The sequence below is a fragment of the Podarcis tiliguerta genome (genome assembly GCF_965153285.1).
Source record: "Podarcis tiliguerta genome assembly, chromosome: 4".
Classification (NCBI taxonomy): domain Eukaryota; kingdom Metazoa; phylum Chordata; class Lepidosauria; order Squamata; family Lacertidae; genus Podarcis; species Podarcis tiliguerta.
Window position 1 is genome coordinate 100,047,101 of NC_139537.1, and position 27,261 is coordinate 100,074,361.

Consider the following 27,261-nt stretch of genomic DNA (forward strand, 5'->3'; position numbering starts at 1 on the left):
TTCTTCCTTGTTATTTTATTCCTATTGTTATAGGGTTTTTGTATGAGTGCTTCAACAAAATACTACATGGTAGTTTTTCAGTCATTTGAGTAGTGTGCAGTCCTGCCTACCTGGAATATTTGTATTTTGAAAGTGGCTAGGAGAATTGGTAAACTAGAGAAGCGGACACAGAGCAATGGATCCAAACTACAAGAAAGAAGATTCCACCTAAACATTAGGAAGAACTTCCTGACAGTAGGAGCTGTTCGACAGTGGAATTTGCTGCCAAGGAGTGTGGTGGAGTCTCCTTCTTTGGAGGTCTTTAAGCAGAGGCTTGACAACCATATGTCAGGAGTGCTCTGATGGTGTTTCCTGCTTGGCAGGGGGTTGGACTCGATGGCCCTTGTGGTCTATTCCAACTCTATGATTCTATGATTCTATAAATGGATGGCACTTGCCTTCTTTCTGTTAACTATCACTTTTTGTTTTGTCTAGTATGGTTTGGAAAGAATAATGGGTGAAGAGAGAAGCTTTTCATTACTGGCCAAAGCAATTGATCCTAAACAAATCAGCATGATGACTGATATAGTTAAACTTCTTTCTGCAATATGTATTGTTGGAGAGGAAAACATGTAAGTACAGCACTGAATATCTAAGTTGGTTGGTGACTTAGAAATAAGTAGGTGAAAGTTGTTAATTGGAAATGGTTGTATTGAGACCTAAAGTTTAATCTTGAAAATACCAATACCTTGGCAGTAAGCATTTTTAAACATGCATGGAAAGCTTTTGTTGGAAAGCACACATTGTTTTGGTGGTGTTTGCAAACAAGGCTTTGCCAAGATGTACAGAATGGAGGCCTGTTTTACAAACATCTGTACAATCACAAGGGTTAAAGCTAGGGAACTGGTGCTTTGCTCTCAAAGGTGGCAGCAGCCAGAGACCACCATTGGAGGAGGTGAGCTGTTTAGCAGGCCCTCTTCCAGAACTGCTGGAATTCCTCCTTCTCTTAAGAAAGCCAGCCTTTTTGCACCTTTGGCTGGCAGAGGGAAGCCTCCCCCGTCTCACCCCCTGCTGACTGAACGATTGAGAGCCCATCTGGGCTCAATCTACCAAGGAACTGGTGGCTATATCAAGACATGGTCCAATGGGGGGGGGGGGTTGTCCCTTTGTGGGAAATGGTTTCAGGAGGAGACAAGGGCAATCACCCCCCCCCCCCCGTAACATCATCTTCTCTGGTGATCGCCTTGCTTTATTTGTTTAAAATGTTTTTTTTAATTAATTGCTTTTAAATTTGTGTGTTTTTTATTTGGGTTTGTTTGTTTATATTAAGGGAGGTAAGATGTGTATGGGAAGAGAGGAACTGCGGAGAGCAGGGGGACTCCAATTACAGTGGCTCTGGGCAAGGGGAGGTGTGGTGTAGGGGTGGGGCATGCCTGGTAAGGGGTACACTGCACAGGCAGTTAGTGCCTGTGCCTGTGCTAGCCCTCAGAGGCTGATGGATTCAGTTGGTTTCCAGAGGGCCCTGGTTGATGTGACTGGCACACTTGTTGAAGCCTGGGCTGACTTGTAGAACATCCAAATGGTTCAGGCCATTGAAACAATCACACGAGTGCACTTTCCCACTTTGTAGAGCCCACTTGTGGCTCAGGTGTTCTTGGTGGTGCAGAGTGCCTTTCATTGGCTTCGACTAGTGGCCCAGCTGTACCCCTGTCAGGGCAAGAATAGCCTTACATATGTTGTCTATGCTCTGGTAATCTAGGTTAGATTATTGGAACTTGTTATACATGGGGCTGCCTCTGAAGACGGTTTGGAAACTTCAGCTGCTGGGGAATTCTCCCAATTCTTCTAAACAATCTGGCCTTTTAAACTGTGGGTGGGTGGGTATTGTTTTTGTTTGTTACTAAATTGGGTATTTTTGTAGTGTAAACTACCCTGTGATCTTCGGATAAAGGATGGCATACAAATCGTAGTAGTAGTAGCAGTACAGTGGTACCTCGGGTTGCAGATGCTTCAGGTTACAGACTCTGCTAACCTGGAAGAAGTACCTCGGGTTAAGAACTTTGCTTCAGGATGAGAACAGAAATTGCGCGGCGGCGACAGGAGGCCCCATTAGCTAAAGTGATACCTCAGGGTAAGATCAGTTTCAGGTTAAGAACGGACCTCCACAATGAATTAAATTCTTAACCCGAGGTACCACTGTAATAGTAATTAATAATAATTAATGATGATGATGATGATAAGTAATAATAAATAGATTATAAAGATTCCATTCCAGTTGGTAATCTTTATATAGAATTCTCTATGCATAGTCCTCCTCTAACTTGCTCTAAGGACAATAAATAAAGAAATTGCTTTAAAATTAGTTTTATGCTATTATAATCCATTTATTTTTATTGGTAAATATAAATTATTTATTTGGTTTTTCATGTTATAGCCTTGAAAAAATTTTGGACGCTTTGACTACAGCAGCAGAAGAGAAAAACATTGACAGATTTTGTCCCATTGTGGAAGGTCTTCAGGGGAATTCCATCCATCTGCAAGTAAATGATAAGTTTGTGTGTGTGTTTTTTTATAGCAGAGGCAGCGTCTCAGGAAGACTAAAAATAAAGCTAGGATTGGGTATATGTACCAGTTCTATTTGCAGATGGGCAGACAGTGACATTTCTGTGCAATCAATTGTATTGATTTGTGGCTCTATTATGGCTCTATTATGATGATCACTTAGGATGTCAGAGCTTATGTGCGCAACATTAGTAACATGTTGCAATCTACTGTACCACTTGGAAAAGGTACTTTTTCCTGAGACCAAGAGTGATGGATTTTTTAAAAAGCAAAACCAGAAGTTCATATTTTCCCAAGTGTTATGGAGTTTGGGGGGTTGAAGTACTGTGGAACATGTGCACTAAAAGTCTTATAAGCCCAGATAACATACTTGGTCTGAAAAAATACATAGCTGAATAGTGGTTGGGCTTTTTATCTTAATGGCTAATGGTCTTTGGGGTGTTGGATTTAGAACTGCAAAAGCTTTTTTCTCCTGTTGTAAGAATGCTATGGTGTGTAGCTTACTGAACACCCACCTTCCCTTGCATTGGCAATTAACTTTAAGACAGCCTGTGTTGGTGCCAATGGAAGGCTGTTGTTGATGCTTATTGGCTGAGCTAACCCTCTCCTCCACAGCTGCAATATATGAATATCCCCCTCTTCCAGCAATTAGGTTTGAAATTTAATAAATTTAATAAAAAGATAGATGTTTAATATAAAAAAGAAGCCAAACTTTTTTTTTTGAAGCCTGGGTGCTTCATAAGAGAGTATGAGAAACTGCATATGGCTTGTGCTGCATTTATTTTGAAGTATTTTATCCTGCCCTTCGGCTGCAAAAAGCTCCCAGAGATCAATAGCAGCACCCTCAGACTTCTGTAACAGAAAAAGAAATGGTACTGGGGGAGGAGGAAAAAAGCAAACTTGGGCAACTGCTCTTACATGCATTTTGTAATGGGTATTTGCCTATGGGTGGGTGTGCACCAGCTCTGACCTCACCTGTTTTGGCCTTGCCCATTGCAGTCATGTGGTTCCTGGAAGGTTGGCTGTAAGAAAATGTGGCCCTTAGGTTGAAAAAGGTTCCCCACTCCTGATTTAAAGGAAACTTTGTACTAATGTGTAGGTTTACTGTGATGTGTGAAATTTATTAAGAATTTACATACATTCTATGTGTAGCATACGAGGTAAATATATATATACCATATTTTTCCGTGTAGAATGATTTTTTTTTTTTGCTGATTTTTTTTTTATTCAGAAATTGGGGGTTGTCTTATACATAGATGGTTAAGAAAAACACTACTTACGAGTAGCATAGGAAGCCTGGGGGTATTATTTAGGGGGGGGGGGAAGCACATACACACGATGTTCGACTAAAGCCTGCAAGGGAGAATTAGGAGGGTCATTTTTGCAGTGAGAGGTTTGCAAACAAACAAACAACCGAAAGGGCGAGAGTGCAATGTGGCTTGGAAAAGGCACTTGAGACAATGCACCAAAAAAGGGGGACGCCCCCCATACACACGCACATACACACAACTGAAAGGGGGCTGAGCAGGCCCTGGAGCTGAGACCTAGGTGGGCTGCAGCTGCGGTTGCCGGCCTCCGCTGCTGCCTCCTTGCTGGTCTCAGAGGGAATCAGTCCATTAAGCTGCTGCCTGCGTTGGCTATGAATGGAGATGCGACGTGGGCCAGAGAGGCAGCCAGCAGCTCCTTGTCTCTTATGCAGTGCTTCCTTCGCAGTGTCAGTGGAGCAGCACGGCTGCCCAGGCATCTCATACTTGACGTGTTGCCATTGTCACCGCTGCTGCTCCCAGTTCCTCCAGCCTCTCTTACTTTCCCCTCTTTGAATCTCTCTCACACACTCACAAACAAGACACTTCAACTCTCACCCACAGGGTCCTACTACCTGACAGGCTCCACTCCCAGTTTCCATTCAAAGGGCATGCACCTACTCGGCACAAAGAAAACCTGGACATTTTGCCAGATTAAAGAAACCCACTGCAGGCACCATGAAGGCCTGTCATTTCACTTACTACTTCTGCCAACCAGTGCAGACCACTGCGGCAAGCCAGGTTAGGCAGAGCAGGAGCTCTCCCTGGCACTCTAAATGAAAAAAAAAGTTGTTCTGTTTGATGTTTAAAATACTGATTTCTTAATTTCGGGTTAAAAAAAATACGGGGCGTCTTATACACAGAAAAATACAGTATATTTTTTGTAATATATGTATATATAGAGAGAGAGGGGACATGGGTGAAAAATTAAATTGTTTTATTCATCTTTTGTTGTTTGAACTGGTAGGTTATTGGTTTATGTTGGCATACATTTCCAGATGTGTTGGTTGTGTCCTATTGAGTCTAACATATATGCAGTAGTCATCTAAAATGATTTGGATCAAAGTGGCCCAAAGTTTCATGCCAAGTGGGCTGCAAGAGTACTTTGACACGTAACCTGTAGACCACACACTGCCTTGTCACGCAGGGGGCAGGAGCAAGGCCAAAATTTGACACCCCCCCCAGGCCTTCACACTGCCTTCCCTAAGCCAGGTGCTGAGCTTTGGGAAGGAACCACAAGACTCTGGCAGTCCTAGAGCCCTCCCACCTCCTTCCCAAAGCTGGGAAAGCACTAACTAGGCTTTGGAGTCCTCATGCCTTCTTCCTAAAGCCCAGAATCTCCTTACCTGGCTTTGGGAAGGCAGCATGAGGGCTGGGGGCGTGAGTGTGTCATGTTGTTGAGGGCTGCCAAAAACGGGCCGTCCGTTGGATCACCCTGATTTAGATAGCCTTTAGCAATATTTAACAAGTAGCACACTGGGTTGCATGTCATGGCGACTTGATACTCCTGCACTTTTAGTAATAAAATATCAAGTCATAAAATATCAAGTCATAAATGGTTGTAAGCTGAGCGCATGCAATTTACTATTGTTTGGTCTGTTTTCTTCTGAAATATTATTTTTCTTGCAGGTAGCCTGTATGCAGCTGATCAATGCACTAGTTACGTTTCCTGATGATTTGGACTTCAGACTCCACATTAGAAATGAATTCATGCGTTGTGGATTGAAAGAGCAAGTGCCAGTAAGTCCCCTATAGTGTGTGTGTGTGTGTGTGTGTGTAAGAGAGAGAGAGATAATTAATATTTAAATTAGTTTATTTTTCTTGGCTGAGGAAAAGTTGTGTTAAGCCCCTTTTGGTGTAATTTATTAAGACAGAGAATGAAAGATTACATATAAAAATTGATCCACAAATGTATAGATGAAAATGAAGTAACAATAATCTTTAGTACCAGCTTTGTTTTATGTAATGTATTCCAAATTTTAAAATATATCATTTGTTTATTTGAATAATTAATGTAAATTCTCCCAAATAAATCCCTTGCTATGTTAAAAATTGGATTTTGTTCAGAATAACTTATATTTATACACAGTCATTAATTAAGCACTATTGTATTCTCCCTTCCTGCTGCAGCAACTGAAATGCTTAAAGAATGATGCTTTGGATATTCAACTAAAAGTGTTCTGTGAACATACAGAAGAAGACATGATTGAATTTTCCCATCGTTTAGAAGATATCAGATTGGACTTTGAATATCCTTTGAAAGAGGACAGAGAACCCAAAAATTTTAGACCTGGGATTGGTAGCAAGCATCCCATTGGTGATGCCTTTCTTTTTTCCATTTTAAATGGAAGTAAGAGGTGCTGATGTAGAAAATGAGAGTGCATGTTGTTCCAGGACTATGGGTCCGGGCGAGCAGGGAAGGCAGTTTGGGCCAAACACATGAAGTAGCTGTGCACATCTCAGCTTGGTTATTTAAATGTTGAAATTATAATAAAAAATAAATTTTGCTTTGAAAGAGTAAAGTACTTGTATGGCCTAGAATATAAATTAGCTGTATCATCCTTGACCTGGATACTGAAGCAAATGATGTTTACAATGTGGTGTGGAACACTGTAAAGGACACAAGTGCAGAAAGCTATTTTCTTTCTATACTTCAGCATCTCTTGTTGATCAGAAATGACTCTTTTATAAGGTAAGGAAAACTTGCAATAGCTCCTACCTAGGTATTTATTATAAAAGATTGTATAATGTTTACCACCTGGAATTTTCCCCTGGATGTTTTTTCCCCCCTGTGAAAAGGGAATAACTTGTGAACTGATGCAAGTTACTTAGTTTGATAAGAGGAGGAATTCCAAGGGAAACTGGGCTTTTCCTAGACTAAAGTTAAAATGGGCCATATGCTTGCTGCCAGCATACCTAAGAACCAGTTCATATATTGGAACAAGCTCACTTGTAAACAACTATTCACATGATTACCCATGGTAGCAATATAATTCTGAAAGTGACATATGAGAAAACTCTGCTCCCTTCCATTATTTTATTTTTTTAGGTAGTGCTTTTTCTCATCATGAAAGAGAAGTCTTGATTTGCAGGTGTTCCCTTCTCTGGTTACATGAGTAGATTGAGTAGTTATTTGCAAGATTGAGCTGTCTCCAATGACACATGAACTGTCACTTAGATTATGATGATAATGATTGATTCAATATATATATACTACCCTTTATCAAAAGATTCCTGGGTGGTGTACAACATTTAAAATATATTCTGTGGAACATAATAATAAAAACACAATACAAAGCATAATAATAGGCAGCATAATAATAAAAAAATCATAATATCAGTCCCCCTTTAACAGACCATAAATTATTTAATGGCCAAAGGCTTGGGTAAAGAGAAATGTTTTTGCCTGGCATCTAAAGACATGTAGTGATGATGCCAGGCAAGCCTCTCTTGGGATAGTATTCCAGATGGGCCACCCCAGAAAAGGCCTGTTCTCATGTTGCTACCCTCTGAACTTCTCAGAGAGGAGGGACATAGAGAAGGCCTTGGAGGACAGGTCTGGGTTGGTTCATATGGGGAGGGGCGGTCCTTAGCTATTGAGGTCCTGAGCTGTGTAAGGCTTTATAGGTCAGCACCAGCACTTTAAATTGGGCCTGGATTGGCATCATATGCCCCCAAACTGTTCTGTTTTGGTGAGCAATTGGGCCGTTGTGCACCAGCTGAATTTTCCAAATCATCTTCAGAGGCAGCCACATGTATAACGCATTGAAGTAATCCACCAGCCGAAGTTGATGGAAGGCATTAGCAAGGCCACCTGGGCCTCAAACGACAATAATGGATCTGGGAGCACCTGCAAAGTACAAACCTGCTCCTTAAAAGGGAGTGTAACCCCCGCAAGAACGGGCCTTCTCCCATCTATTCAGCCCAGGGAACCACCACTAACAGCACCTCAGTCTTATCTGGAATAAGCTTCAGTTTATTGGCTCTTATCCAGTCCCTTCCTGAGGGGGCAAGGCATTGGTCTAGAACACCCACTGCTGCACCTGTAGATGTAAAGGAGAAATTGAGCAGATTACCATTGACAACACACTCCAAAACCCAGGCTTCGTGTAGATATAAAGTAACATAGCGGAAAGAATTGAACCCTGAGGGACCCTACATTGAAGGCCTCATGGTGCCAAAAAAACACTCCTAAAGCATCGCCCACTGCAGACGGCCATCCAAGTATGCAAAATAGTGGAACCAATGCAAAATAGTGGCCATCCACCCCCAACTCGGATAGCCTCTCCAGGAGGATACAGTGCTTGATGGTATCCCTGAAAAGTCGAGGAGGATTAACAGGAACACACTGCCCCTGTCTTTCTCCTGACAGAGGTCATCATGTTATGCAAGCAGGGTGGTTTCTGTGCCAAATCCCAATTGACAATTCTAGAAAATGAGTCTCTTCTGGACTTCCCACCCTTACCTCCACAGTGTTTATACTCAAACCCTTTCTACTGCATTATATCTTCATTACAAAAAATTTCTCTTTTACAATTTATCATTTTTCTTATACTGCTTTTATCTCGATTCCTGCCTGTGATTTCACTTGACTGTAATACTTTTTAAAATAGTCCACGAAAGTCCTCCATTCTTCTATAAAAAGTTCATCATTTCGCTCTCTTAATCTCCTTGCCATTTCTGCATAGTCCATTATTTTCAAAAGCTACTCCTCCTTTGTGGGAACTTTCTCTTCTTTCCATTTCCATGCTTATAATATTCTAGCTGCTGTTGTCACATACATAAATAATCTGGCCATCTTCTTTGGAACATACATCCCTATTATACCTATAAGAAAAGCTTCTAGTCTTTTCAGAATAGCCCATTTAAACATTTTCTTCATTTCATTACATATCATTTCCCAAAAACCTATTGCTTTTTTACATGTCCACCACATAGGGAAGAATGACGCATCTATCTGCACACATTTCCAGTATTTACATGACACATTTTTATACATATTGGCCAGTTTATTTGGCATTAAATACCACCTGTACATCATTTTAAGATACTTTCCTCTTAGTGTATAACAAAGCAGTAAATTTCATATCCTTTCCACATAACTTCTTCCAAGAAGCCATATCAATATTATGGCCTATGTCTTTAGTCTATTGTGTTATTTTTTCCTTAACCAGTTCATCTTTAGTATCCTAGTCTACTAACATTTTATACATTTTAGAAATCAGTTTTTCATTACTCTCAAGCAACCCCATTAGGAAATCAGGTCTTGGTTCCATTAAACCAGTGGTTTTCAACCAGTGTGCTGTGGAACCCTGGGGTGCTTTGAATCATATGGTCAAGGGTGCCATGGGCAACACTGGCCTCTTTCCTTCCCTCCCTCCTGATGCTCTCTCACTTCTCTGCCTCCCAAAGGCTTGCACAGCTGTTTGTTGCAGCGGCCCTGGCTACAAGCTCCCAAGGCAAATGGTGCCTCTGGGGCTGGCTAGGGCATGCTGGTTGCCAGGAGCTGAGGCGGCCTCGGAGTAAGCAAGCAAGCAAGCAAGCGGGTAAGGGAGCCCAGCCAGCCAGTCTTCCAGCCCTTGCTGTTAGGAATGGAAAGACTTGTGGCAGGGCAGACAGACAGGCGCCGTGCTGGCCTTTCTTGTGCTTGCTGTGTGCAAGACCTGCCTTAGAGCTGAGTGCCCGGTGCTGAAGGGGAGCCTTTCCTCCATGCAGGAGGAAAGGCACAAGCCTCTATGAGTGATAGCAACTATGGCGGTTTCCTTTTAAGTAGATTCTTATACCTGGAGCATACAACAAAAAAGCTTCTCTTTACAGTTTAATTTAAAAAGTCTTTATGGACCTTTGCTTTTTCATGCCACAGATATGCATGCCATATCATATCCTTACAGATCCAGCAATCTAGTATTTTTTTTTAGTATCATCCTTTCCTTTATCCATGTCAAACATGCTGCATCATAATGGATGACTATGTTGAAAAAAAAAACATGTGCATTAGAGCCTTGTTTCATGTGAACATATTATTGTTCTCTTGGCCTGATTTATGTAGTGGGACAAGACATATTATGACACTTTGGTTGTAACCAATGTAGCACTATGTAAAAGGCCCTTAGCAGTTTTCTTTTCTTCTCTGCTTTACAAATAGTCAGCTGTTACATCATTATTGCAAGTAACACTAAACAGTTTTTAAATCAGATTTTGATTGTTAAAATCAAACCACATAGGACTGGCATGTATCACATGAGGCAGAATAATGCTAGGGTCATAGAAAGTAATGTTTGATCAGGCCTCCAGGCTTCAAGAGTTCTTTTTTCTGAAATGAAGTTTCTTAAAAATAAATACAAAACCTTAACATACCACTGTGGGCTCCCTTGGCGGAAAAGCAGGATATAAATTGAATCAATATTAATAATAAACCCTGTAATATGAAACCTTTGCTTCTCAGAAGCAACATTACTTGTAGAATGAAGAACTTTCAGCTTGTTCTGCAATATGTATTTTTCTCTTTCACCTGTATAGGCCACTATATTTTAAGTTAATTGAAGAGTGCATTTCACAGATAGTCTTACATCGAAGTGGAGTAGACCCAGATTTTAGTTATCGTAAAAGACTGGATGTAGACTTCAGTCATTTAATGAGTAAGTCTTTTTATATTATTATTCTTCCTATAAAAAACATGTTTAAAAAGATTAGCTGGTATGTGGTTAAAAGCAAACCTATTCCTCTTTAAAAAACTGCTTAGAAAGCATAGCTGTGGGCCACAATAATGGGTCACAATTACCTTCCCACTTAACACTGTTTTCTGTGGTCTCTGATAGCTACTGGGCTTTCTAGCTGTCCTGATATCACAGCTGGCTATGTGTTGACATGTCTTATTATAAGAAGGGAGAGAAGTAATACTGGGCAACTGAGTCACCATTAAGCATTCTTCAATACTCATCTTCTGTTGATTGCTCTGACACTGCTGTGTGTGGAATGTGAGCCAAATAGAGCTCAGCCTTGGGGCAGGCTGGCTAGGAGCTGAAAGCTTGCTTTTCAAATTACTTTTTAAAACCCCAAACCTTGGCTTCCTATTAGATATTTGTATTGAGCAAAAGAAAATAGAAGAACTTGAAGAGAGAGCTTCAGAATTTTCAAAAAAGGTTAGTAATTTCAGGTTGTTTTATCCAGATATGCTTAACTTTAAATGTATACATTACGATGTGTTCTGAGACGTTAATAATTCATGATTTTAAAGAGCTAAAATAGGCCTGATGCCCAAGACCTGTGATTCAAATCCAACACTTTAGTTTTAACATAAAAAGTAATCAAGTGATTTCTGTTTCCTGGATTGGTGCAATCGTTTGGGAAAGGGCTGTCTAAACCTTCTTTTCCATGTCATTCTCCTGATGAAAATCCTCTCCCAACTGCTATTACAAACTCCACATGATACTTGTTCTGCGCTTGTAAGGATTTGGTCTGTCAGTGGGGCAGCACCTGCACTTTGGAACTCCCTGCCCATTGATATTATGCAGGTATATTTGCTGTACAGTAGTACCTCGGGTTAAGTACTTAATTCGTTCCGGAGGTCCGTACTTAACCTGAAACTGTTCTTAACCTGAAGCACCACTTTAGCTAATGGGGCCTCCTGCTGCTGCTGCGCTGCCGGAGCACGATTTCTGTTCTCATCCTGAAGCAGAGTTCTTAACCTGAAGCACTATTTCTGGATTAGCAGAGTCTGTAACCCAAAGCGTATGTAACCTGAAGCGTATGTAACCCGAGGTACCACTGTACTGTTTTCAGTGCCTACTAAAACTCTGTTGTCTAAGCAACCCTACCCTGACATATAATAATTGATTTATAGTGTACATTTATAAAATTGCTGGTTCTAATTTTTTTTTGGGATATCTTTTTATTATAATATTAATGTATACTTTATGTAAACTGTGAAGAGGTTTTTATGATTAACTTGTGGAATAAGTAAAGTAAAGGACCTGCTTTACCCTGCTAGGAACTAGACAGGTATTTGTACTGCATTTGTCCTTATTTCCCCAGTGTGGCTAATGGAAGATGGTAATTATCATGATTGGAAAGACAGTTTTGGGGAACACTTAAAAACAAAATAAAAAGACCAGCATGCTTGAGTGCCCCTTGAAGTCTGTGTCTGCACAACAGTACCTTGGGAAACTACCTCTTTCCGATCTTCTGAATTGCCATAATTTTTGGGAAGTGGTTGGGAACCACTTTTGGGAAGTGGTTGAAGAACATCCAAGAACATAACACACTAGAAAATGGGCATCTGTGTAGTCTGACCTTCTACCATTTTTACTCCTACTTCAAATTTAAAAGCTATTTTACATTTAACTGGCTATTTTCTACTGAAAAGAATATAGAGTGTGCTATAAAAGACCAGTTAAATATGAGCACACAGTCATGTGCATAACAGGTTATTTCTGTGGAAATTGTATGTTCTTAGTATTCAAATCTAATCATCTTAGTCATTTTTTCCACTGCTGTCACACTATTAGTGGCCATATTCTATCACTGTAGCTTAATTTTTACCTGTTCAATGGTGCAACCCTGTGTACACTACACTATGACTTACTCCCAGGTAAATATGTGCTGAACTTTAGTTTAAATGGATATAAGTAACGCTTAAGGACCGAGGAGTTATATTAAACATTGACAGAATGAATACAATGATATATAGCACTTTAATGCTTGTATTTCAGTTTGAAAATGAATTTGTAGCACATCAAGAGACAAAAGCACAACTTCAAAAAATTGAAGAAAAAATTATTCACACTGAAGCAAATGGAAAAGTTTATAAGCATAAGGTAAATTATTTTTTATTCCTAAAATTTGGTTTTTAATCAAAGTATTTGAAAACAAGTTTTCAGATAATGATACAACTAGTTACTATAATACAATTAAATAAAAGGTCTTTCATTTTTATAAATACATTTAGTTGTCTTTATATAATATGTACATGATATTTATATTTGTCAGGTCTGTAGATAGTTGCTCGTGAGTAAACAGCCAGGACTCCGACCTGTCTTTTACAGGGTTTATTAAGTGGAAACTATGTACAGTTCAGAGATTCAAAGTTAATGTCTGTCTCACTCACTTGCAGATTCCTGGAGTGGCCTTTTCCGGTCCGTCCCCCCCCAGCATAAGAACTTAGACACCCCAAATCTCTGCCTTCCCTCCTTACATTTGACCCCCCTTGCGAAAACTGGGCAACGGAAGCGGCATGTCCGTGAGCCGAGGTGCTTGGACTCACAGTAACGTCTGTGAGCCTTTGCCTCGCTTTGCCCCTCCTTTCCCCCTCTGCCTCGCTGGAGGCATGACTCTCCACTGCCTGACGAAGTGCTACTGCTCAGCAACTTTGGAGGCTCCCTGTACTCTTCTGCCCCCTCTCCCCTTTCGATGGCAGTCCCCTGGCAATATTTTTAAAACTAATTTTTAAAAAAACCATTGGGCAGAATGGTTCCAATGTGGAGATAAGAGAATCTTGAACAAGAAGCTGCTGTTACTCCATGCTAGATAGAACAGGAAGAACATTTATGCATTTCAGATAGAATTCTAATATTGGTAGTGTCTTGTGCTTTATTCATATTTTTACGTTATACTTTTATTATCTTCATAAAAGTACAGTATTTTTTTTTAAGATAGACATATTTCACGGAGGAAGCCTTTTGGGAAGGATAACTAAATGTAGCCTCCGCATGTGGAGACAATACACCTCTGAGTAGCAATTGCTGGTAGACAAACAAGGTTGGATGGGGACTTTTGCTACTGTGCCCTACTTCTAAGCTTCTTAGGAACATGTGATTGGCTGCAATTGGAAGTGGGATACTAGACTAGATGGACATTTAGTCTGATCCAACAAGGCTTCCAAGTTATTATGTTTCCTAACTGGAAACGTCTGAGAAAATTATGTGATATGAATAACATACAGCATTGTAGCATTACTAATTTGCACAATGTTGGGTCTAAGCTGCATAAGGCTTTTGTACACAATGCTAGTTCTTTGCATTGTGGTTGGTAGCAAATGGCTAAGCAACACAGTGGACCTGCATGTTATTGATGAGCTTTGCCATCAATATACTGGTTAGGGAATAGAATTGCCTCCTAAACTGTCTCATCACATTGGCATTGTATTTTACAGTTTTATGTCAAATTTGCAACAGAGTAGTTATGCTGGGTTTCATAAGTTTAACTTGATATTATTAAATGATATTTAGGGATTGTATTCATAAATTGGAAACTTGCTTTTCAGGATGGCTCAATAATGAATGGCGTAGGTGCCTGTCCAGTGACATCTTTGGAAGGACATGTGACTCCAGTCCCATTAGCTGATGCAGCACCCAAGTCATTACCACTTTCAGCTGGAGCTCTGCCGCCGCCACCACCCCCACCGCCACCCCCATTGCCACCTTCATTGACTAGTAGTTCAGGAAAGGCTCCTCCTTTTGGTGTGCCGCCACCACCACCACTACAGACATTGCCAGGAGCACAGTGTTCTCCTCCTCCTCAAGTACTGCCTTATGGATTGAAGCCTAAAAAAGAATTTAAACCTGAGGTCACTATGAAAAGACTGAACTGGTTAAAGGTAAATAAACGGAAAACATATTTTGCAAAATTCTAAGTAGAACTGAATTATTAGACACTGGTATTAGTTTATTTATTTTTATTCCTTTATTAAGAGAACAGTATCTCACATTTTAGCACAAATGTCCTCACAAGGTGGTGTATGGAATTAATAAAACATTAAAACTGGTTTAAAGTGAAAACAGAGCCCTTTAAAATGAGCCAAAAAACGGACATAGGTGACTTTACTTTTTTTTTTTTTAATCAATTGAAATAAAAATGTTTTGAGAGTCATTTTCAAAATTGCTAGGTAGGGTGCCATGCATACTTCCAAGGTGATTTTATTTCGTATGTACCACCACTGAAAAAGCCCGGCCTCTGCTTCCCATCAGCCTTCCCTGTCTCCTGTTATTGGCTAGAGAACAGGGCCACCAATGGGAAAGTTTTGGCAGGCTCATATAGGTGCAGATGGTTTTTCAGGTAATGTAGTCCTAATTAACTAGAGCTTTAAAGGTCAAGGGCAGTATTTTAAAGTGTGTCCAGAAAGAAATAGCAATATAAACTGCACATAATAGTTATAATAGACTCTGGTGGTTTAGTTTCTAAGCATTGTGTTGTACCGACTGAAGTTTCTCAATTGTTTTTAGAAATGACTCTTATGTAGAGCACAATACAGTAGATCTAGCCAGGCTATAACCAGAGCATGTGTTGTTGAGACAAGGCCTAATTTATTCAGGTAGTGTTATGGTAAAGTTCTAATAGCTGTTATACAGTAGTAAATAACTCGGGTAAGGTACCATATAGCTGGAAACATGCTATAGTAGTCCCAATCTTTAAGAGAGGCCACGCGAATGTACCCTCCAATTATAGGCCAATTAGCCTGCCCTCAATAACTGGGAAGCTGTATGCCCGATTCCTCAGTAGCAAACTGACAACTTCTCTTTTTTTTATATATTTTTATTAAGATTTTCACATAAAAGAAGAAAAAGAAAAATACAAAAATAAAAAACAAGTAAAAACAATTCAATTTTCATAGTATTTCTTACATTTGCTTGTTTCCCGGACTTCCCCACACCTCCCCTCTCTGTATTCCAGTTCAATTATTTAGTCAGCAAATCCCTTCCCTCTATCTTATCTTTATCTTTATCTTAGTATATTCTACCTTTAGTTTTTCATCTTTTTAACCTTCCATTTTTCCATACTCCTTCACCACATTATTACTAATAACCTTTTAACCTCAATCCAACATCATTCTAACATTCATTAATTTTATAATATTTCTGTAAATAGTCTTTAAATTTCTTCCAATCTTCCTCCACCAACTCTTCTCCCTGGTCTCGGATCCCAAACTGACAACTTCTCTAAATAAACATAATATACTATCTGAAGCCCAGGCAGCCTTTCCTGCTTTTTATTTATTATTTTGATAAGCATAAACTAATATGCAATTCACATAAGTGACACATTGTCAATATCACATTTTAAAAAGAAATTGTTAATACATGTTTAATTTGGCGTTTATAATAAAAATACAGTGACACCTCGTGTTACGTACCATTTCCCTTACAAATTCTGTGGGTTATGCGCTCCGCTAACCCGGAAGTAGATGCCCCTTGTTGCGACCTTTCCCCCGGGATGCGAGCGGAAGTCGAGCTCTGGTGGCGCGGCAGCCGCGGGAGTTGCCATTAGCGAAAGCACGCCTCATGTTACGAGCGGTTTCCTGTTATGAACGGACCTCCAGAATGGATTAAGTCTGTAACATGAGGTACCACTGTATTGACACCATACTTCAGTTTTCAAAACACTCTGCTCTTTATTGCTAACCTTCTTAAACATACAGTGGTACCTCGGGATGTGAACAGGATACATTCCGGAGCCCCGTTTGCATCCCGAAGCGAATGTAACCCGTGTCTGCGTGCGCGGGTCACGTTTCGACGCTTCTGCGCATGTGTGTGACGTCATTTTGACGGTCTGCACATACGTGTGCACGCGGCGACACCCAGAAGTAACGTGCTCCATTATTTCCGGGTTGCCGCAGAGCGCAACCCGAATTTGCCTAACCTGAAGCGTATTCATCCCGATGTATGACTGTATTGTCTATCCTTAACATATACTTCAAGGCTTCAAAGCACATACATTTCAGTAATCCTTGAGTGTCAGCCAGGGGCAAAAAATGGCACCCAGACTTTCTGAGGTGCTCAAAAATAGAGAATCCTTAGGTGAAATGCACCTGGCGCCCTGCTAATTTCAAACTCTGCCTCTATCCAGGATGACTTCTAAGCCATTGGAAAGAACTAATATTACTTTCTCTTCATCGTTATCAGCTATATTAATGATCAACTTCCATATTTTGTGCGTGACTTCTATTATTATATATCTGTAGCTAATGTGATATCACTCAGCAGTTATATTATTATATTTGCAGATTAGACCACAAGAAATGAATGAGAACTGTTTCTGGATTAAGGCAAATGATGGCAAATATGAGAGTGCTGATCTTTTAGGCAAGCTGGAGCTTACGTTTTGTTGTAAAAAACCCCGTAAGTAACTAATTGTTTTGTTTTAAATTCTTACTAGGTTAGAAAATGAGCCTAGTTGATTTTGATTGAAACATCAGAATTTCTTACAACTACAGTTGAATATCTACATGTGCTGTCTGAGAACCAAGTTGAATAGTACTTTGGCTTACCTAAGGCCTTTTATAAGTGTTACCATATGAACTGTAATTAGGAAGAATTAGGAAAAGGAGCATATAACATACGACAATTTTGGGTCAATGTTTTGTAATGGGATGTACAATAGTTCAAAGTTGGGAATGCAAGACACAGATCTGTGATTTTTGAGGGGCGTGTGTGCGTGTATTAAACTGATCATGACTTGATGGCCTTTATTGAAAAATGGAGAAAGTAGGGAGCACAAGAAGTGACTGCCTAGAGCTCCATGTGCTTCAGTGGTATAAGAGAAGTGCAGCTGAAATCAGAATATCACTATCTCCGTCTCCACATTAATCTTCATTGGCTTTAAATAGATAAGTGGTGCTCTGATGGTGGTTCATGCAAAGCTGCTGTTCATACTTTTGATTTTGAGTATGAAACTTGTTCAAGTTGCAGACGCTTGCTTGATAAACAACTCTTGATTGTTGATTGTGTATTAAATGCACTGTACAGTGGTACCTTGGGTTACATACGCTTCAGGTTACAGACTCCGCTAACCCAGAAATATTACCTTGGATTAAGAACTTTGCTTCAGGATGAGAACAGAAATCATGTGGCAGCGGCAGCAGGAGGCCCCATTAGCTAAAGTGGTTCTTCAGGTTAAGAAGAGTTTCAGGTTAAGAACAGACCTCCAGAACGAATTCAGTTCTTAACCTGAGGTACCACTGTATTTGGTTACAGTGATTCAAAAAATAGCTCAGCCCATAGCAGTTTGATGTTGTGTGGGCATAGCTTAATTTACATTTTTAATCTAGTTTAGCAATACTTTTCTTAGAACCAATCAAATCAAGGCAATCTACAACTGTGGATTTGGGAGTTTTTTCTTATGAGCTAACATGGCTGCCTTTCTGGTTTTTTTTTTTGGTTTTGTTTCTTTAAAGGAAATGCTGATTAAACTTGAGTAAATCGGCTTTATAGTGGTACCTTGGTTCTCAAACTTAATCCGTTCCGGAAGTCCATTCCAAAACCAAAGTGCTTTCCCATAGAAAGTAATGCAAAATAGATTAATCTGTTCCAGACTTTTAAAAACAACCCCTAAACAGCAATTTAACATGAATTTTACTATCTAACGAAACCATTGTTCCATAAAATGAAAGCAATAAACAATGTACTGCAGTCACACAATCAATCAATCAGTAGCTGAACTGGGTTCCACACAGTCATAAACAAAACAAAAAGAGCCGCAAAAACAAAAACACAAAATAAATAGCATAACAACCAAATGGAACACTTCCGGGTTTGCGGTGTTTGGGTTCCAAATTGTTTGAGTACCAAGGCGTTTGAGAATCAAGATACCACTGAATACAGTGGTACAGTGAATGCATCACTGTCCTGCATAATGCCACATTTTGGGGCCTTTTGTCACCCATACTCCACCCATTCCTAATCTCCAGCAGTGGTGTAGATTGGGGCTTAGGGTTGTGGCTTTACTGCTTACTTTTAAAATCTAGCAACATGAATCTTGTTATGTGCTTCTCATATGTAAGGAATGGAACTTTCTGCACTTGCATTGTGCTTATTTTTATTCATATTTAATTTCAAAACCACAACAAAATATGTATCGTTAGGGAAATATTTGATGCTTAACATTATTGTGTGCTAATAACGTTGTGCTTTTTGACAGTAAAAAAAGATGAAAATATTGAAGAGAGAAGTATTAAAAAACGAATCAAAGAACTCAAAATTTTGGATCCAAAGACTGCTCAAAACCTTTGTATGTAAATGCTTTACTTTGTTTAAAACATTTTAGAGAGTCAGATTTTTTTGAAAATAACAGTGTTCTACTTACTGAATTGTATTTATTATTACTATATTTAGGACTCAATGTGGCTTACAGCTAAAATAGAAACAGCTTAAAACAGAAATTTTAAACTCAATTCTCACTTTGTATTAAAGCACGGATTGTCACCATGGTGTCCTTCATATGTTGTTGAACTCCACCTCCCATCAGTCTCAAGCAGCATGATTCCAACATATGGAGGAGGTTATGTTAGCTTACCCCTGTGTAACAACAATATCAACAGTAGGTTTAACTTATGTAATGGTGAGCGTAGGATTCATTACTGTACATACCAGAGCTTTCAGACATTGGAAACTAAATTGCAAAAGTACATAAATTTCTGGAAGATTATCCATCAGAAACAAATTTAACTATCAGTAGATGGTTGTTGTTTATATTTAAACTCAGAAATTTTCTTTATTCAGTATTTGCCATCTTCAATGGGGATTTTTCTAATGAGCTTGTTTCTCTTGGCTTGTCCACACTTCAGCTTGTCCTGTACTTTCTGAGAGGTTTTTCATTTGCCCTGCTGCTTCCTCAGGGAAAACCCTCTGTTTACAGGGAATCGTAACAAATGTCAGTTTTCTGCAGATTGACATGTGAAACAATTCAGTGGTAAACAGCAGATTTCCCCAGTGTAAGCAGTGGGGCAAACAAAAAACCTCTTGCACTCTTACCTAGAAAGCATGGGACAAGCAGAAGTGTGGATGAGCTCTCAACTTGCTCCCACAGCAGAATTAGTAAGTTTCTCCAGTGGCTTAGGAGAAGAGATAGTTATTGACTAGACAATGGTGACTTCACCATCCATGCTGTTGAGGTGAGGAAATTCCTGTCATGGCACAATGTCGCATCCCCTATGGTATTCTTCTGGAGCAGCTGTTTTGAGTTTGGGGGGTGGGCAGTCAGGGGCATAGCTATCTTCTCCGGTACCTGGGGCAACCCGCCCACGAGGCCGCTGCCATGAGCCCTGCGCAGGGGCCACCATCCTCCTTCGCAGCTTTGCTGGCAGGCAGCGGCCCCAACAGCACCCGGAGCGCACTGCACCCGCCTTGCTCCGCCTCTGGGGGCAGTATTGCTTTGCAGACGTTTTGATCCTACTTGGCTGACCATCTTCAGAAAGTGGTGATTGGGGCACATGAGCCGCCTTTGTGAGGTGCTGCAGGTTTCAGAGTTCATGAGCTTAACATCTACGTGGAAATGCTGAGTGGGATTATCCAGAGTTTTGGAGTGCATTGCACTCCTTCTTTTGTTTCCTGAAACAGACAGATGCCATCCAGCCCAACCTATCAGCTCCTGGTACACAGCTCTATTCCTTCTTTACATCTGCAAGTGTGGCAGTGAGTGTGATAGCTCTGTTTCTGACCTCTCTAATGAACTGGATAAGAGCCGTTAAACTGAAGTTTGAACCACATAAGATGATAGAGTTAGTGCGTGTTTCTTTAGACTGGAGGGTGGGGTGTGATCTTCCCTGGATGGGGTTACACTCCCACTGAAGGAGCAGGTGTGTAGCTTTTGGGTACTTCTGGGTACTTTAGGCTCACGTGACTTCTGTGGTGCAGAGTGCCTTCCATCAGCTTTGTCTGGTAGCCCAGTTATTCTCCTTTTAAGAAATGATAGTCTGAACACATAACCCCAAACTTGGCATGACTGCAGTGGCTACCAGGCACGATTTGAGTTGTAAAGCCATATGCAGTTTGGGAGTCTCGTACCTCAAGGACCGCCACTCCCCACTTCAACCAACCTGAACCCTACTGTCAGGTGTTGGTGTGGTTGCTCGAGAGCAAACAGGCAAGACTCCAACCTGTCTTTTCCAGGCTTTATTATCTGTACAAAGTATTTACAGTGCAGAGCGTTGCAAGTCCATGTCTGCTCAGTCGCTAGCAGAATCTGGGAGTTGGCGGTCCTTATACCTTCCCCAGCATAACAGTCGTGTGACCCCCATCCTTCTCCTCCCCTCTCTGCGCGCAAACCTACTGCGCAAAGTGGGTGTTGGCAAAGGGGGACTTGCCTCCCCTGCACTTTGATCAGGCTTGGCGTTGAGGCTCTCCCTAGCATCTTTTGATCCCTGCGCCCCTTCCCCACTGGAGGCGGGGCTTCCCTCCTCGCCAGAGGAAGAACTGCTTCGCAAGATCTTTGGAGGCTCCCTGTAACACAACTGCCCTTCCACCTCTCGCCTCTGAGCTGATGGCAGTTTCCTGACACCTACATTCCTCATTGTGGGCCCTTCTCTGCATGCGACTTCCAAAGGAGGTGGCGACAAGACAACAGGCCTTCTCAGTAGTGACTCCCCATTTGTGGCATGCTTTTTCCTTGGGAGGCATGCCTGGCACCATTGCTTTCTGTTTTTAGATGTCAGGCAAAAGCATTTTTATTCACTCAGGCCTTTGGATCCTAATTTTATGCTTAGCTTGTAATGGGATAGGGTTCAGTTGGATCTGCTCTCTGATACGTATTATTAATTAATGTTTTAGATTGTTTGTAATGTCTGCTTTTGTAAGTAGCTTTGAGATAACTGTTGTGGGAAAGGCAACTAATAGGTTTAATAGAGAATTTTATTTACTAATTTATCTTCCATTTCTCTTTCCTTATTTAAGCTCATGTGTCTTGCTAAAGTTATTGATGTGCCACAAATTTATAAAGTGAGCAAGTGGTCACTTTAAAACTTTTGGTAGACATCTCAGCAAGCACTGTAGCTGGACAGCATTGCTTTTGCTTAGCCAAAATGTGTTCCCATTTGATAAGCATAGTTTGTGTTTGTGTGCTTTTCCTTAGCTATCTTCTTAGGTTATTTTCGGGTACCTTATGAAGAAATAAAAATGATGATACTGGAAATAGATGAAGCCCAGTTGTCGGAGTCTATGCTTCAGGTATGGTGAACTGATAAGCAGCTTTATAATCAAGTTTTTATGAATAAAAAACTGTTGGTTTAATGTTTAGCTGACTTGGCTTCTAATGCAGAAGGGCAAGATGTAAGTTTTAAAATAAAACTAGCCTGATGTAATTCCAGTGATGAAAAGAATACTCTCCTAAACGTCTCCTAAATCATCATCATCATCATCATCATTCCTTCATCTTAAGGTCCTCGGGCTGGTTACAACCATTGAAAAAGCAACAATAAAACATGGAAGGAGAAAAAGGTCATGAAGTTCAAGCTAATGCCTCAAAGCACTATTCACTGCAAAGCCAATCCAGTGCAGATGTAGTCACTTAGTAGGCTACATGATATAGCAAATAGGGATAGTTGAAGATATTGGGGATTGTCTGGAGTTTTGTTTGTTCCTGGGCTTAAAGACTTTGGGGTGGAGGGAAGAACTGGTTTTCTTGAAGTGTGGAGAGTGATGGGATGATATTCAACATTGTATAAGCAGAATTCATTTTCCTCTTCACCTGCTTCTCCATGCTCCCCACTTCTACTTTGGAAGGTCCCATCAACTCTCTGGAGTCGATTTGGGAACTGCACAGGTGGGAGGGGAAGAAGTTGTTCTGTTGTGAGAGTGTAAGCCGCTTTTGCCTGTGGATGGGCTTCACTTAATATCACTGACTATCCATATTTCAGTGATCAAGTTTTCGAAGTGACAAGGGTACTCTATTCTTGCATTCCAGTGACAAACCGCCCCAATTGCTTTAGCTTTCTAAAAACATTCAGTTTAAATATCCCAAGTGATAGGAGATGAATAAAATGGCATGAAATCTCTCTGAAGCAATACAGCAGCCAAGAATTAGAGCAAGAACTGTTGTATAAATTGTGGTATATATTGATACCCCCACCCCCAGCTGTGCTAGTGAATGTGATGATGTAAATGGAGATGGGTGTAATTAGGCCTTAACTAATGTATGGTCTCTCTTGCCAGCCATCTAGTAGCATAGGCCATTAGTGGGAGAAGGAGAATGTTCTAATGTAGGTTCTACATCATTCACTTTCTATTAGGCCATGTGTGGTATGAATATCAAACCCTCCCACCTTTAAGGTACAGGGTTTTGTTGTAAAACCTCAGGCTTTATTCTGTCAAGTGGGCTCACACAGCATTAGTTTGTTGGTTAAAACCTTTGTGCAAAGCTCTACAGAGCTACAGAATTTCCAGCCCCTTTGTTTATCTCATCTGGTACAATTTGTAGCTTGAGTTGAGTGCCATCATGCTGTAAATTTGTTATTTGTGCTGAATAATGCCATTGGTGTAGATTGAAATCCTAATGCTAAATACCTTGTCTATATCAGTGCTCCCCTGCCCTTGTCTAGATCAATTCTTAAGTTAGACTGTAATGATGTACTTTTAATAGTTTACTTTTATTTAAAGGTTATATGTTTATTGACACAAATTTTCTACGTGGTATCACTATACAAACAAAAAGCAGTTTGCCCAAATAAACAAGCATAGTAACTGATGTAAATAATAACATTTTTGTTTTGTTTTTTAAAAAAATCACACGACTTATGCAACGGTGTAATCATAGTAATAACATAGTCAATGTTTAAACTCACATAAAATTTAAGGAATGTTTATTGTAGCATAGAAATTCAACATTGGTGTTTTCTGGGAATTAGAATTGCCAGGTTGTGACTAGGAGGCCAGTCTAGTAACCCACTTAAGAGTTCACTTCTCCATGAGAAAATAATTTCCAGTTGTCAGCATTCATTAAAAAACTGTTTTCCCCCACCCCCATATTCTTGTATGGCATTTCTTTTGAAGGCTGTTTATTGACTACTACTTATGATTACAACAGTTTTCAAGTAGTGAAGAAAATGGAAACTTGGACTTTTAAAAATCAGGAATTTCCGCTTTTGCACTCAACAATTGAATTCTATTTTCTCACTGGAGTCAGTTTTAGTTTTCATTTTTTTAGTGATAAAATCCTTTTTTCTTTACATGTGTTGCTGTCTGAGCAAATTCCTTTGATTCTTTGTGAGACTGAATTGAAATTTTTTGAACTGGTTGTGTAAAATAAAACCTCATGGGAACATTTACTGAGAAAAGACTGTGAAAACTCTTAATATATTTCATATATTTTCATGATACATAGAATCTAATAAAACACCTTCCTGAACAAAAACAACTGAATGAATTGTCCAAAATGAAGAGTGAATATGAAAACTTGTCTGAACCAGAACAGTTCTGTATTGTGGTGAGTAGCACTGTTCCTTCTGCTTCATATGTGATACTAACAATATCACTATAATTTTTGAATCTTTGAGAAGTATTTTAGTATTTTACCTCAAGCTGTATTTTTGGCTCTTCTACATAAGAAATGTAGAAAACTGGACACTTGCCTTCTAGTTTCTTCTGGTTGTTCGATGGCAGTAAGGCTATGAGTGTTTGAACAGTGTCCTTGTTAGAGGCAAAACAAGTCCAAGATAATGCTGGGGTTTTGATATACTGCAGGGATTTTGCTTATGCACTTCTGCCACCTTATCCCCTGAATTTAGAATAGTGAAGCAGAAAAAGAATGAAGAGACTTGCAGTCCCAAGAACACATGTACACAAGTAATTCTCCTATAACATTTTCTGAATAATTATGCTTAGAACTATATGTGTCACTCAAACTTTATTATGGCCTGAGCAACTGCTTATGCATTAATGTACCCCAGTAGTAATGTGTGGTGCTGTGCAAACAGCTTGATAAGAAGCACCTGGAAGACTAGAAGAAATGCTAGTGGGCTTTTTGGCTTAGTATATTCACAAGTTAAATATAGCTGAGAAGGATAATTATTCACAAGTTAAATATTGCTCAAACAAGTGTTCCTCGTTCATTCATCTATTTTGGGATAGCATATAGGCATGAGGTTTGGCTTCAGTCCATTTGTCATACCTGTAAATCATCCAAGATTAAACCAACCTGCTCCATGCTAAAGCATAACATAGGTTTTAAAAGAGAACTTTTTTCCCTTTTCAATCAGATGAGCGGTGTAAAGAGGCTGAAGCCACGGCTGAGTGCTATTCTTTTTAAGCTTCAGTTTGAGGAACAGGTGAATAACATCAAACCTGACATCATGGCTGTCAGTGCTGCCTGTGAAGAGATAAAGAAGAGCAGGAGCTTCAGTAAGCTTCTGGAACTAGTATTGCTAATGGGAAACTACATGAATGCAGGATCTCGAAATGCACAGACGTTTGGATTTAACCTCTGCTCCTTATGTAAAGTGAGTCTTTTTAAAGAGCTGTGAATGCTGAGTTCAGTGCTGCAATCACTTGCTTTTCATATTTACAATGCAGTTTAAATTGCTTTCTGTTTTTTGACACCTAACATCTTCAATAATTTCAGCTTAAATGTCTATTCATTTACCCCCACCCACTTATAAAAGCAGTTAATCTGTTTTGATCTAGACAATAGTAGATATTGTAAATGTGTATGCTCGGTTTCAAGATTGCTGTACAGTTTTAAAAGCTTTGGTGTTTCAAGCCGACAGAAAGAGGTGTGACATGGTGAGCTGTTTTTGCTGCTCATTGTCTCAATTACGAATATTTTTAGTAGTACATCAAAAATGAAACTGAAAGCTTGCACTTAGTGAATTCTGTTAAGGGTTCAACGGAGCAAATAATTGGTCCCAGTTCTGCAAGTACTTCAGATTTGTACAACATGGAGTATACTCAGTCAGAGCTGAAATACATTTCTTTCAGTTTTTTCTTCTGATTTTGAAGGCTGATATTCTCCAAATATGCACTGGATATGTACATATTTGGCTACTATCTGATACTAAAGCATCAATATTATAATTGAATCTTGCAGAAAAGATAAAGGACCATTAGGTCCAGTCATGACCGACTCTGGGGTTGTGGCGCTCATCTCTCTTTATTGGCCGAGGGAGCTGGCATACAGCTTACTGGTCATGTGGCCAGCATGACTAAGCCGCTTCTGGCGAACCAGAGCAGCGCATGGAAATGCAGTTTACCATCCCACCAGAGCGGTACCCATTTATCTACTTGCACTTTGACATGCTTTTGAACTGCTAGGTTGGCAGGAGCAGGGACCGAACGGGAGCTCACCCCTTCGTGGGGATTCGAACTGCCGATCTTCTGATTGGCAAGTCCTAGGCTCTGTGGTTTAACCCATAGCGCAACCCGCATCCCTGAATCGTGCAGTATCTTCCAGTAAATGATTCCTGGTGTGCAGTCTTATTTAGAAATTTTGCAATATCTTCATCCATTAAACATTTTGGGAAACATTCCCAATAAAAAAAATTAAACTTTGATGTCAAAATCTGAAAAGCTTATTATTTTATTTTTATTTTAGACATTTTTAGCCCCCCCCCCCCCTTTTCCATCAAGGAACTCAGAGCAGATGGTCTCCCACCTACTCAGGCTAAACTTGGTCTTGCTTAATTTCAATAAGGTTGCTACATCATGTTCCTTTACAAAGCTGGTATCTTCTAGATACTTTACACTGCATCATGGGAGTTGTAGTCCAAAACATTTGGATAGCACCAAATTGGCAAGGACTGCTTTAGACCATGTCTGTGCAAATTGTAACTCTGTATTAGAAAATAGAATTTGAATAGGAAAATCAAATTTTCAATTAAAACGGCAAATTAAATGCAATTAATTTTTTTTAATCGTTCAAAACTCAGTTTTCAGATATTCTGCAGGAAAACTGATTTCAATTTCTATAGTATGTAAATCATAAAATATATGATCAAAATGTATTACTGCTTCTGACTATTCACTTACTAATTTCTAGTTAAAGGACACCAAATCAGTTGATCAGAAGACAACACTGCTTCATTTTCTGGTGGAATTGTGTGAAGAGAAGTATCCTGAAGTCCTAAGCTTTGTTGAAGACTTGCAGAGCTTAGATAAAGCAAGCAGAGGTTTGTATTAAAGAATGGGCTAATATATTTTATTCAGCTGTTGTCCAGAATGAATAATTTTTTATTTGAGTGTTGAAGTTTGTATCCACACCCAAGAATTTACATTGCAGAATTTACTACTTTTCAAGCTTCCTTGTAAGCGGAAGGTCATTTCAGGAAAGTTCATATTGAACTAAGAAAATGTCCAGAACAGAATAGTGGTGTGCAATAAGAAAGCAGCAACACAGAGTTGGAAATATTGTACATGATACTGGTATGCGTCTTTGAAAGATAAGAAGCTACAAGACTGGCACAAGAATTGTCAAGATTCCAAATCTGAAAAAGATGAGTAGTCCTGCAGTACCAGAGGCTCAAACAGATGTATATCCAAACTGACAAGCAGCAAGCCCTCAAGAATTCTTCACACTTTCAGCCATAGGGATCCTCCCTCCCCCTCCCTCCCCCTTCCCCCCCTCAGAAAGAAGAAGCCATGCTGCACTTAATGCCAGGTTATCCTGCACATCCTGCATCCTTTTGCTTTGCGCCACAGGGGTAGCAGGCCAGCATGAATGT

The 27,261-nt window shown here is 39.9% G+C and overlaps 1 protein-coding gene across 2 annotated transcripts in view; it reads left to right on the top strand.

The window, feature by feature from the left end:
* The window catches only part of DIAPH3 (diaphanous related formin 3), a 112,681-nt gene that overhangs the window by 12,951 nt on the left and 72,469 nt on the right, over positions 1-27,261 (top strand). For both annotated transcript variants that reach the window (XM_083435808.1, XM_083435809.1), the window contains exons 8-22: positions 475-611; positions 2,414-2,519; positions 5,475-5,585; positions 5,976-6,094; positions 6,421-6,537; positions 10,365-10,483; positions 10,923-10,987; positions 12,557-12,661; positions 14,107-14,439; positions 16,843-16,957; positions 18,756-18,845; positions 21,684-21,778; positions 23,931-24,032; positions 24,805-25,044; positions 26,580-26,709. In XM_083435808.1, the coding sequence (XP_083291934.1) occupies positions 475-611; positions 2,414-2,519; positions 5,475-5,585; positions 5,976-6,094; positions 6,421-6,537; positions 10,365-10,483; positions 10,923-10,987; positions 12,557-12,661; positions 14,107-14,439; positions 16,843-16,957; positions 18,756-18,845; positions 21,684-21,778; positions 23,931-24,032; positions 24,805-25,044; positions 26,580-26,709 (1,984 nt within the window). The remainder of the gene's footprint in view (positions 1-474; positions 612-2,413; positions 2,520-5,474; positions 5,586-5,975; positions 6,095-6,420; positions 6,538-10,364; positions 10,484-10,922; positions 10,988-12,556; positions 12,662-14,106; positions 14,440-16,842; positions 16,958-18,755; positions 18,846-21,683; positions 21,779-23,930; positions 24,033-24,804; positions 25,045-26,579; positions 26,710-27,261) is intronic.